Source organism: Numida meleagris, chromosome 7 (assembly GCF_002078875.1).
Source record: "Numida meleagris isolate 19003 breed g44 Domestic line chromosome 7, NumMel1.0, whole genome shotgun sequence".
Classification (NCBI taxonomy): Eukaryota; Metazoa; Chordata; class Aves; order Galliformes; family Numididae; genus Numida; species Numida meleagris.
In genome coordinates this window covers 949,538-963,087 of record NC_034415.1, presented here as the reverse complement: position 1 = coordinate 963,087, position 13,550 = coordinate 949,538, and the positions used below count along the sequence as shown (strand labels likewise).

Sequence of the window (13,550 nt, the reverse complement as noted above, 5' to 3'; positions counted from 1 at the left end):
AAAAGCCCAGTTCAAAGGCCGCTGGTGGTAATGCAAAGATTTGAACAGATACACTGCATTTACTAAGCTGCTACACGAAAATATATACAAAAAATATTACAAATCTTCTCTCTTTGACTTTACACTCACAAAACCACATGAAAATTAATTGTCCTATACTTCTCTGTTACTCGTAAACACTTTTACAAAATATACTCAAGAAATATTTTCTGTGGAAGTTTTAATTCTCTGCATAACACTCGTTTTTACAGCACTCATCTTTCATCTGCTGATAAGAATGGATCGGAAAATCTGTGCTTGAAGGCAGATGTGTTGTCAGGAGTGACATTCTCTCTGACCATATAATACAGTTATGTGTTAACGTAAGCCAGTACATAACCCCTTCACTGTAGAGCACGTTTCAGAGAAACATCATCTACAACAGAGAGGGATGTTGGGAAACTAGATCCAAGAAGCTGAATGAAAATGCAAAACAATACTGTTTCTTTTTACTTACTACCAATACTGGAAATACTGGGTATACCTGTAGGGAAAGAAAACAATAAAAAGATATTGTTAGCTGTTTACTGTAGTTGGCAGCACTATTACATCCAAGATTCTGAAAAAAAACCCTCCTCATTTTCAGAATATTGTATCAATAAATAGTTCCAAGCAATTGCTAGCATTTATCCAGCCCTTTCTAAATGCAGAGTCTTCAGATTTTTCAGTATGAGACTGCAGGGGCCACTAAAATGTATTGACAGATGGGTATTTCTGGGACCCATACCAGATCTCTGAACTTCATGAATTTGTTCAGACCAGTTTTGTATTTGAACTAACCAGCCATTAGGTTTAATGCTCTAGATAAAAAATGTAACTCATGCATGTATTATGCAGATCTAGGGAAAAAAATTAACCAAAGGATAGATGCATTGCTAACTGCTTTGGCTGGCTGCTTAAATCAGTTGATACCTTCTGTTGCGTTAACTGTACATAGCTATTTTTTTCATCCTTTACCTGATGGTTACCTAAATTAAGTTATGGAAAAGAAATATAATTGAGCAAACCAATCTAACGCATTAGGCTTGTCATATTGACTAAGCCTCTCATTGATTTTTTTTTTTTTCCTGCTTTCATTTCAATTTCTGAGCTGAACTAATGCAGGGAAGCCATTCCAGAGGCAGGTGAGATTTACCAGAAGAGGTGGGGCTGCAGAGGAGTAAAACTCCTCTGCTAAATTAGCAACGTGGGATCTCCTGTTGCCTGATGCAGTTCTGACATGGAGCTCGTAGTCATGTCTGCCCTGAATGGTGCTCTTTTTCATGTCCAAAACTGTGGACGCAAAATCTTTTCTGAAATGCCATTTTCTTTATATTAAATGGTATCAATTATAGTACTATTGCTAGTTTCCAGTGTTAAACTGCAGATCAGTAATTAAATCCTGAATATTTGCATCCTCTCAGTTAAATACAGTTTTCTTTCTGTAAGTTTTATTGACTTTAAAAGCATGCGTTTTACTGCACAAATCTTTTTCTCCATTAAACATCTGCTATACTACTTTCAAAATCCATCTTGAAGTTCTGTCTTACTCAGAGATCATATGGACTATTCTGCAACTAAGCAAGCTGGAGTGAAGGAATGTTTTTGAGATAAATGATGTTCAATGTAAGTATAGTGGTAGAGTCAAGTAGGGATCATTACTAAATTCTAGCTTGGCAAGGAGAAAGCTGAAGTAATTACGTGTGTAGAATGATGACCTTAAACATGTCTGGCAGTGCTGGGGCACGTGCCAGAAAGGCTGCTCTGCTTTCACATCATATATGGGAGCTGGGACCTGCAGAGGGCCCTGCTCTCAGGAAGCCCTGCTGAATGAAACTGTCAGTCAGACATTGTCTCCAAACTTTATTTTTGCTGAGATTAACGTGTGTGTGTGTGTGTATATATTTAAATCACGCAGTAAATATTAAAAGATAAATAAGAATATAATCATAATAGAACATGTTTTTTTTTTGTTCTAAAAGTTTTAAAAAAGAACTTACTTTACTATGTACATTTCAATTAGAATACATTAATGTAAAAGAACTTCTATCCCCTTGCCTTAAAAGTCAAAAAGGCAGTCAGTTTTCCAACATTTTTCCCCAAAGTTTCCATAGAAGTTTGTTTCCTTTTCTTGCAAGTCATTATAGATGTTTTAAATTAGCAGAATTCATTTTCTTTTATACACTGATGGAAGCTGCAAAAGTATTAGATAAAGTACAGATCCTGTGTTCTCACACTCACACTTCCACTGTGAAGCCGTATTTGTATTTCCTTCGGTATACTCCCCCACCTCAAACCTCCTTTCTCTCCTACACACACACACAAATATCCTTTCCTTTCTGTCCTTAACAGATTGTAGCAGAGAGGCTTTCCTGCAAGTCTGATCTCCTCTTTTTATTCTGTTTCAAACATTTCAACAAATTCGTAGTGATAAATGCTTCCTGGGCAGAGAATAATGAGAATAAGAAACCTGCTTGCCTGAAGGGCTCTGAATTAAACTTGCAAAGTTGTCTTCGGGTTCTGTTTGAAAAGCTCTTTTGCTCTTTCCATAGTTTCTATATTTGTGTGATTTTTGTAATACCAGTTACCCTACGTGTGGTGACCGTGTTGATAGCGTTCTACTTTATGCCCTTTCTGCTAAAGAGAGTGAGAATGGCACTTCTGGGTTTGTCTAGAAGAGAGGTGATTGCGTAGGGCCATGAGACAGGATCTATTAACACTCCTTAAAAACTAAAGTGCACATATGATGGGAAATATATTCTTAGTAGTGGTGCATCTTGGAAGCTTTGGACTTGCGTATTGAGGCCAGCTCTGGTGCAGCAGAGCTGTGTGAGGTGCAGCAGGTGCTCCCATCCCCAACCCTGAGGTGTGCATGCAGGTCACGCGGGGGCTGTGGCACAACAGGGAGGCAGCTGCTGGGAGCTGGGCGGGACACTGTCCCCTGGCATCGTGGGTGCCCACCAGCCTTGTGGCGACATCTGTGAGCCCTTCCCAGTGACACGATGTGAAGACGTTACAGAGATAGATCAACCAAGCAGAACTCTCTTCTGCTAAATGAATAATATGAGTGACTGCATTTACGAATATTGAGTTGTTAAACCAAAGCAATGTTCAGTCTTAAGTTTTCTTCCACTTGGAATCACTGGGATGGTTATGGTAATGGGGGGTCTTGTACTGAGGAAAGACCCAGGGTAGCTCCTGCCCCCAAAACGGTGAACATGACAGAAGTCTCTGATCCTATTTACTATTTTTGACTTGACTTGAGGATGGTGGTTTGATATACTGCATGCTCACTGTAAGTGAGTCTAAATATGCACACGTTACGTGAGAGAAAAAATCTGGTGATTTCCTTGCATATGGTCTTCTGCATCTGCCTTGTAATCTTCTTGTTTCCCATTATCAGGAAATGGGTTGTTTTAGCGATTAGACACCATGTAGCTGACTACTGAGAATCGGAGAAAAAAACTCCACAAATTGGATGCTTGCAAAGAAAGCAGGTTTTAGATTTCTTGTACAGATTGTGTCAGTATGGAATGCATAACACAAAGGAATGGCATCAAGCTTTCAGTGAGAAGGGCCATGCTGCAGCTTACAGTCCCAGAGCAGGCCATATGCTGCAGCCCCTCTTATCGCCCTTACAGTCAACGTGTTTGCATGCTTCCTGCCAGCAGAGCAGGTAATGCAGCCAGGCTGTGTGTCTTCCTGGGCAAAGAGAGCATTTGGGATGGAGGAATTATTCTGGCAACTCAATCTTGGCTGCTCTCTTTCCCATGGGCTTCTCTGCCTTTGCCATCGCAAGGCTGGATGTGCTCCTGCCATATGATGGGGAGCCAGGGACAGGCTCATGCTGCTATCAGAGCACTACAGCTGGTTTGTGGATCACGTATTCAGGGAGCCAGTGTCACCCAGAATTATCCAGGTGAGGTGAATGCAGCCTAGAGACTGAAAATTTAGACTGCCTACTATGAATGTATGAGAAGATACAAGAATAGATAACACAATGCAGTTTTGGACTCTTTAATTGCTGATCAAAGCTGTGTGAGAGCTTTTCTGACGAAAGAGATGTCCTTATAATTGCACTCTACACCACGTATTTTGACTCTTAAAGAGGAGCAAAATATAAAGTTGAATTCCATGGCAGTGAGTCAGAGCAGGGCTGCCACGTCCGATCTGTTTTGCTGGGACATGTGTACTGCAGCATGACAGCACTCCCTGCAGAGTCTTTTCCCTTTGTAAATTCTCCACTGAGGCATGATCGCAATATCAGATCGTCAGTACCAATTTTAGAAGTTCTGAATTCTATAGTAATTTAAAGCCCTGAGAAGCTGGAGGAACCTAGCATCTCGTAATCCCTTCATCAAAGGGAGTGACTGTTATGATCACAGAAGTAAACTTTTTGTGTACTGTCAAATTGTATTCAGGCAAAGGGCCATACATTGTGAAAGACATAATTCTGAGGAATTTTTGCATGCATTTTATTGTGAGAGCCCTAGAACTCCTGCTACTGTTTGTTAATTTTGCAGTTGTTCACTCTGTAAAGATTGAAAAGTTTTCAATTCACAGAGAAAGAACTATTTAGATGAAGCTTCTTATCCTCCACCTCTGCTTTCCCAAGCAATATCACCATGAATAAATGGGAAAGAGAAAGTTATTTACTGAATCAAACCTTTTTGTGCCCTTTGTTATGATATCGCAGATGCAGCGATAACCAGGGCAGATAAAAAACTCAGCAGGGTCAAAAAAAGAGTACAGAGTGCTGAAGACTAAGTTTTAAAGCTCCATTTAAAAAAATGTATATGTATATGGCAAATCCTATAGTGCACTGTTTTTTAGGTATGTACCTGCAATATTCTGCTGACCATTGCAGTGGACAACCAGTAGGAGGGAAGTCAGTTTGTCACTTACAGCTTTTCTTGGCACTTCTTTGTTCCTCAGTCTTCCTACCACAAATATTCTATGATTTTGCTTCCACTAGTAATTTTCCCAGCCTCATACAGCTTGTGTATGGCATTTTCCCGTGCCTTTACATCTTCTAGAAGCTTAATGAGCCAAAATTAATATGCAGTATGATAACAATAAGATGCTTTGCTGTTTTGAAACGTATGATTGCATTTTTTACTTTTCTCTATGAAAGATTATCAGAATTGTCAAGAAACAATATTTTACTTCTTAAGCATGCCCCATTCCTCCACACAGAGATCATGGAGGACCACATCCTCTACTTCGTTCATGAAAGCAGGCACTGGAAAGCTCCTGCCTGATGCTTCAGAGAATGGGACCCTTAGAAGATGAGACTGTATCTTCAATGTGAGCCTGCCTTGAAAAGACAACCGACTGCAGGATCTTTTCAGGCATAGGGATACCTGCTACGTAGATTCCTGAATAACAAGCCTGCCACAGTATCATAGAACCATAGAATTGCTCAGGTTGGAAAAGACCTTCAAGTTCATCAAGTCCATCCGCAACCTAACCATACTACTCTAACCTTAACAACCCACCGCTAAATCACGTTCCTGAGCACCACATCCAAACGGTTTTTAAACACATTCAGGGATGGTGACTCAACCACCTCCCTGGGGAGCCTGTTCCAGTGCTTAAACGACCCTTTCAGTAAAGAAGTTTTTCCTGATATCCAACCTAAACCTCCCCTGCCGCAACTTGAGGCCATTTCCCCTTGTCCTGTCACCTGTCACCAGTGAGAAAAGACCAACCTCGCTCTCACTGCCATCACTTTTCAGGTATTTGAAGAGAGCAATAACGTCTCCCCTCAGCCTCCTCTTCCCCAGACTAAACAGCCCCAGTTCCTTTAGTTGCTCCTCGTAGGGCATATTCTGCAAGCCCTTCACAAGCCGAACAGCCCTTCTTTGAACCTGTTCCAGTGCCTCAATGTCCTTTCTGTATTGAGGTGCCCAAAACTGAACACGGTACTCGAGGTGGGGCCTCACCAGTGCCAAGTACAGGGGCAAGATTACTTCCCTAGTCCTAGACCACAACATTCCTGATACAAGCCAGGATGCCATCATACAACCTCCTCGCCAACTTCATTTATGTTGGTCCTTCAAGATGGCTTTGTGTCATCAAATATTCATGGGGAAAAGCTATGAACACAGATGAGGGCAATCAATGCAATACTTTAAGTGCCATTATTTTTTGCCAGAACTGTTTCTGTGGCAGCTGTGCTGCAGTGATGCCTCATAAGTCTTTTCCTGTTCAGGGAGGATTAGGGCTGTGCTGCTGAGACAGAGGCTGTTCTGTCAGAGGGGGATCCACTGCAGGAGAAATTCTGTTAACTGATTGAGACTATCTGCCTAACTGATGAATGAAAAATCCACCAGTGTTCCTTGTGTCCTGGTCAATCCTTTGTTTCATGTCGAACTATGAATTCACAAAGTCAGGTAGCAGCTGGGAGGCATTTTTTAGCTGAGTGTCGAGCATTTCTGGTACAGGTTATTGGCTGTGGAGGACTGACAAAAAAGCAAGCAGGCTTTGATGGATGGGAGCCCAGCACAGTCTCGGACAGCTCTGTCTGACGGAGCAAAGAACATAAGTGCCATTGATGATCTAAACAACAGAAGGAAGAAAAGGACTGGTGCTGTCAGACACATACGACTGCTGAGAGAAAAGCTATCTTGTAATACTAAGTACTGAGAAATTCAATAAGTTCACTTTGAGTGTCGAAACATATTGCAGAATGAACTATTTGTAGAATGTGGCAGCACATGGGAATAAATGTAATCACAAAATAGTCAATAAGATAGAGTGAGAATATAAAATAAATGCTATGCAGTAGTGCCAGTATACAACAAAGAATTTGATGTCTTTAAAAAGCAGGGAAAAATGCTTGGCATTCTCCTAAAAAAAATTTACACTAAATAAAAATGAGAAGGATACAGATATTAGCTTTAGATCAAGGTTTAGATTATGAGTGGAATATAGCCTAGAATGCTCTTGTGTTCCATGAGCTGTAGCTTGAATAGGTATGAGGAAGCCTTATTGGCTACCAAAATGGCAGAATCAGGACAGTGGAAACAATGTCAATTCCAGTTTGGAAAGATTTTGAAACAGTCCTTAGGCTTCTTGTTGAATCTAAGCAAATTACCTAATATCAGAGAACATCCAGAGAAATCTTTATTTTGTGAAAACAAAAAATTTCATTTATACAATTACATTTTAATTGTATCTTCTTTAAGCACTCATACAAAATAAGAAAGCTTCAAATCCATTCCAAATGAAATACATTTGGTCTTAGATGAAAAAGGTAGACTCTGAAAATTGGAAGGTGGAAAAGAATCAAAGGACATTGCTGAAATGGAGGACCAATTATAGTGTCCCTGGGGAATTTAAGTACCGTATCAAGGAAGGTTTAGAGTCAAGCTAGATAAGTAAGTTAATTCTACCAATATGTTCACAGAATTTATGGCTGACTAGGGAGAGTATGGCGCTAGGGCTACGTTACTGATCACCTGATGGAGATGGTGAACCAAACTCAACAGTGTAAGTGAAATTACACTGGCCCTGCAGAGAGATTACAGAATAATGCAAAAATTCCTATGCCACAACTCATGCTGGATTAAATCAGGAAGTGACAATGAAATGAAGCTTTTACATACCATGAATGATTGCTGCTTGTAGCAAGTAATCAGACAACCCACAAGAAGAGAAGCTTATTTAGTTCTTAGTTGTGCATAGGACCTGATTCAAGAAACAGTTATCAGAGAACCACTTCTGGAATGAAAGCCAACGTACTTGTTGAGAGGAAAAAGGAGAAAATAATCCAGTGCAGAAATATTTAACTTTCAGAGTGAGCAGATAAAAATGAGAAAGTTAGTTAAAAGGAAGCCAAAAAGAACAACTAAATAAATGTAATGCAGACAACAGAGAGACACGTAAAAATCTATGAGAGATTCAGAATAATTACGTAGAACCAATCAAAAAAGAATTTAAATGGTAAAAATGAACTTCACTAGAAACGTAACAAAACCTACCCAAATGGCAGAATAAAGAAGTCTATAGAAAGATGCCCTTCACAAGTGTAAGTTAGGTTAATTGAGAAAGATAGGAAAAAAAGCATAAAAATCTGTCAAGCTAAATATAAACGACAGTATTTGGAGAATCAACTTGCGACAGACTTAAATTTAATATATAAATATATTTTAAATAAACACATAAGCAGAAGGCTTCACAGTAAGATGATTGGGTAGATAGACAATGCTAAATACTAAATTAATTGTTTGCATCGATGCTCACAACAAAGGTTAGAGACATTCTCACAAACTGAGGAATTTATAAAAGCCTCCCATCACCAGAAGTTGTTTTAGAAGATAGAAGTAATATCAAGCAATAAGAATTGCCATATGGTTGTATTCACCAGAAAAGTGTTTTAAAGGAACTCAAATATGACATTTCTGAACGAATAACTGTAACATATAACCTGTCACTTATGTCAGCCTTGATGCCAGAAGAAATGTTGTCACTGTGACACCAGTTCTTCTTAAAAAGGACTTAAGGGCTGATCCATGTAATAACAAAACAGAAAGCAGACACTCTTTTATGCCACTGTAAAAGATCCATGTTACGCTCATGTCTAGAACATGATGTGTAGTTTTAACCTCACCAATTCAAAAAATGTCATCACAGAGCCAGAAGAGAGCAGGAATGGCACAGGTAACTGGAGATGTGACGTTGCTTTTATATACGACAAGATTAAATAGATTAGGATTCTTTATTTGGGAAATAGATTGGAGAAGTGGACATTCCAAGTCCATAAAACAATAAATACTGTAACAAATAAATATGGTTGTATTATACCCTGTTTCTTCCAAAGGAGGTAAGGCTTAAACAAATAAAAACACAAAAAGCAAACAAAAGGAAATCATTTTCACTCGTTGTGTCTTTAAAATGCAAAGTGTGTTGCCGTAAGATGCTACTGAAATCAAATTTATGACAGCTGTCTCTCTCTCCTCTGCATCTAGAACCACTGTAGGAGGCTCCAGTGCAGAAAGCCTCTTCACTGCTCAGAACTGGAAAGGCAAGCACAAAATCCTCCTACATTCACCTACTTCTTTCAGTTTTCTATAAACTGCTACTGGTGAGCACTGCTGAAGTCAGGATTTGAGGTTTGATGAAACACTGGTCAGCCCAAATAAGGTTACATTTTCATAAGGCTTTAGTAATAATAATGATAATATTATTAAATAGAAAATACTTCCTTTTATTTGCAATGGTTTTTGATTTTGATGGAATAGTACATATGATGGAACTCAGTGTTGAACGTTGTCTCATCAAGCATCAGCAACCTTTCACTGTGTGCCAGTTCCACTGTTTGTTTTGGTGTATGCTCAACTGATTTAAAATGATGTCACTGACATAACAAATGGTATGTAGAAAGATCCCCATTTTTACTTTCAGATGAATTTTGTCCCCAGTTCAGATGATTACTGGCGCAGCGACAGCATGATATATGTATGTGTGTATATATATGTGTGTATGCTTTTATATATATGGTATGCATATGTGCGTACACATGTGTATGTATGCAAATACGTACATAAATAAAATCAAGCTGGTAAATCTCACCATTTTTCTCCAAACAAAACTTTGAAGTATTAAATCTGCGAGCAATGCTCACTTTTTACGAGATGGGGAAAAGAGAATTCTCTTACAGAATGTTTTTCCCTTGCTTTTTGAAGGTTCCTTTTTTTTTGCTCAGTAGGAATTTTATCATAATTTCATACCCCCACACTTCACGGTTTGTTACTTGGGCTATTACTCTCACATTTAACTTGATAAGGTCCTGCTTCCTGTGATACTCGTTTTTGAGTCTTGATTCCTCACAGCTGCTGCTTTGAAGTCTTAGATAACATTCTGAGCACTGCACATTTCTCCTGATTTTGAACTTCCATTCAATGCATTACATAGCTTTGTTTCTCTTACATAACTTTTCAGTAAATTGTTACATTCTAATATTATAGAAATAAATGTTTTGCTTTTAATCAGAGTAAAACTCTGGACTTTTTTCTTCAAAGAAGCTAGTAAGTTCTGTCAAAAGGTTTGGTGATTTATTCTCATCTTCTTTAATCCTTTCTTCAAAGGAATGTAAGTCTGTTACTCGGGAGGAATTTGAATCATTGTGTTTTTCATACATGCATGAAAAAGAGAACTGATGCTTTGCAACCTCTCTTTCAGCACCATGTTCTGTTTGACCTAATCCTGTCCAGGACCAGGAAATGTAGCTGCCAGTAACTTCCTCTGGATGATATTCAAGTGTTTTGGAATAGTATATATGAAATAGTGAGTATGCAAGTTGTTGAATGTGTATTCGTTTGAAATGGGCAGACGTAAAAATGCAGTTTTTGCTCTCACTTTCCCTCTTAGAGATCAGCAAGATTGAATGTGAATCCGGATTACAGGTCAACGTCAGGTACAAAATTCCTTTATCATCCTCTAGATATAGTTATTAATAGCAAGGCTTTGGTCTGAGATTTTTAAAATTTTCTTAAATGGATGAAAAATCAGTAATGACCTCATCTGACAAATTGTGCTGAGGGTGTTTCGAATCCAGAGGCAATAAGGGTGTATGAGCTGGAGCACTGCTGCAGACGTTCCTGCTGGTTTCCCTCCCCTACATGTGCTTTTTCATGTGAAGGGTGCAATTTTTTTTGGTTCCTTAGCCCTTTCTGTGCCGTATCAAAGAATATGTCCATGGATACAAGCATGCAGTTCTCATGCAAAATATTTACAAGCATGTAGAATCACAGATGATGCATACTTACAATTAATGTGCTTTTAGCCTTGTCAAATTACGTGCATTGAATCATAAAAAAGGACAAACTTCTCCCAGTATTAATCTTCCTTCAGAGTTGTGATATAGGCAGAATTCTAATAATGAAATATTCTTATTTTACGGAATTACTTACAGATATTAGCAGTGCCCTTAGGTATAGGCAGATAAGAACCAGGACTCCATGGTCGGCCCTGGTAATTCTTCTTGCATTTTCCACAGTCTGGGCCAGTTGTGTTATGCTCACATTCACAAAGTAGTCTTTTGTTTTCTTCTTTACAGCCAGTAGCGTGAAGGTTGCACTTACACCTATTTTTAAACAGCAAAAATAAAAGAAGTAGGATATCATTTAGAGCTGTGCTTAAGTTTGGCTTATGTTTTAGTAAAGCACATCCTATGGCAGTCACTCTGTCTCAGTGTGTTGTGACTGTGTTCTAGCAAGTAGCACAAGATATTGCTCAAACAGCATGTTATATTATCATCAGCTCACACAGATCTAACGAGTTTAACAGTGCTAATTTCACCAAGGTTTCAAGATGCTGAATCTTTTCTTGTTTCCACTAATGTAACTCCACTGAGATCAACTAAATTATTTGTAATTTTCTCTACAGACAGGTCTACAATCTTGCAAAAATTCAAGAATTGCTTGCTACACACAGGGACAAAATAATTTCTTTGTGTCCTTAGAGAGTCTGGCCCAAATTAAGATCTGAATAGGCCATGGATGTCTGAGAAAGCAGACTTCAATTAAATATCCTCTACATCAGCCCGCTTTGGGAGAAAGGAACCTTGAGAAACGTAAGCTCAGTTCAGTGGTGTTTTGCCATTCTTGTCCAGCAAGTGCTGTCTTACTCAGTAAGCAAATTTTTTTTCCTTGCTTTAATTTGGTATAATTATAGTAGCTGAAGGTCACAGGAAATATTGTTTCCTAAGTTTAATTTAGGAAATAGCACCTAAACAAACCTTGAGAAAAAAGAAATCATTACATAAATCAGATTCAGCATCTGTTACCTGAACAATTGTATTTCCCTTAATTCCTCTCTTTGCCTGAAACTAGGATTCTTACAGAATGGGAAAACTAATTTCATAAACAGTAAGGTGTTTTTACTTTTTTTCCATCCCTTTCCAATACATGTCGGAAATGGCTAAAATCTGTTTCTGTTTGGGGCTGGACAGAAAACTAGTATTTAATGACTCTGGTTGCTTGTTTTCATAATGATTGTATGTCTAGAGATTTAAAGGGTTCTCCTGTGGGTATTTGTCACCTGTTCCATACACTGACCAATAATTAGAGCAAAACAACACATGGAATGACCAACTGCAAATTAACAGCTGTCAAGCTGACTTCCATTTGGAAGGAATATGACCTGAAGCAACCGGCCACATACATATATATCCCCAGGGTAAAACAAACTTGCAGTTGTTATAAGTGGCTGCTGGAGAGAATCCACAAGAATTTATAATGCGGAAGATGGTGTAGCATCCTTTTCAGTGCTAGAAATGAGGCAGATGAAACTGTTGCTATTTAAGCAACACTTACTCTAAAGAAAAACAGGATTGGTACTGTTTAAATTGAAATTATCAAAATATATCAAACGTGCCAGACAAAAAAAAGTGCACTTCATTTTTATGTCATTTCCAAAATATTGATGCTTAAAGACGACACCAACTGTAAGGTAAATTTTCAAAGACTAGACATTGCAGGGTGAAAGATATCTGTCTGGATGACAGTGGACGAGATATGGCCAGTCATGCAGAGCTCCAAGTTTTTGGTAAATAGGGCTGCTATTAAGAAAGGTGATGAGTTGTTTTACTGCCCACTGGACTATGAAAACAAGAGATGTACAATGATAACACACACAAGAAGGGATCAGAGGAGAAAGAAGGAGGATAGACTGTGTAGTCACTGAAGACAGGAACTGATTGGCTTTCTTGCAGGAGATTTCTGTGTTATTGGAGGGACTCATCAATGTTAGAAACAGCAAACTGATCTAGGCAGAAAGAAAAAGCCAGCTGATGCTGAGAGAAGAGGTAATTCCTACGGCTCTGGAAGACTGCTGCATACTGGTAAGGAGAAAATAAGTGTAGATGCATCTGCTAATTGGTGCCAATGTACATAGCTCTTCTACAAGCATGTGAAAACAACAGTGGTTGTGTCAGAAAATCTTGTGAAAAAAAGTATGCATGTATCAGATGCTATACTTCTACTTTGTTCCTGAGGAGCTGAACTGACCCTTCTTCAGTTCTGCTTGCATAATTGTAAGTCTTGGGCAGACTCTGGTCTTCTCCATCTCTCTCTGATTCTATCCAGTCCTGTCCCACCTCTCTTAATGCATGTGCTTTGTGTGTGTATATACATGGATGTATATATTCATATGCAAACAGTTCCTACAAATCCTCATGCTTGTTGACTTCCTTTCATGTTCCACATTCCCTAACCCTAGCCTTCTTTGTAGGCTGCCTTCTCCCCGCTGCCTTCCTGTTCCTTATTTCCAAGACATAGACAGCATTGATGAGCGCTGCTGGCTGTTCTGGTGTCATCTTTCTGAATTTCTTAGAGAAGCATTTCTCAACTCAGGGCCATGGCACCATGACGTGGCAGCTGTTCTGTGGTCCAAATGGCAGAACCTGCACAGTACAGCAATGGGAAGGGTTTCTGCAGGACGCATTGCCTGTGACCACCAAAAGGCATTTGCTTGTGAAAACAGGTGGGAACTCCAAAATTTAAAAACCAGTTTAAGTGAGATTAAAA

At 39.0% G+C, this 13,550-nt stretch overlaps 1 protein-coding gene and 1 long non-coding RNA gene across 6 annotated transcripts in view; one reads left to right on the top strand and one right to left on the bottom strand.

Annotated features, from left to right (window-relative positions):
* Positions 1–13,550, bottom strand: part of NTNG1 (netrin G1) — a 153,261-nt gene that overhangs the window by 46,470 nt on the left and 93,241 nt on the right. For all 5 annotated transcript variants that reach the window (XM_021404546.1, XM_021404542.1, XM_021404544.1 and 2 more), the window contains exons 4-5: positions 10,935–11,107; positions 497–523 (exon numbers count right to left, since the gene is read on the bottom strand). In XM_021404546.1, the coding sequence (XP_021260221.1) occupies positions 497–523; positions 10,935–11,107 (200 nt within the window). The remainder of the gene's footprint in view (positions 1–496; positions 524–10,934; positions 11,108–13,550) is intronic.
* Positions 10,110–12,860, top strand: LOC110402454. Its single transcript, XR_002441095.1, has 3 exons — positions 10,110–10,308; positions 10,393–10,438; positions 12,737–12,860. It is a non-coding gene; the product is annotated as an uncharacterized LOC110402454 (long non-coding RNA).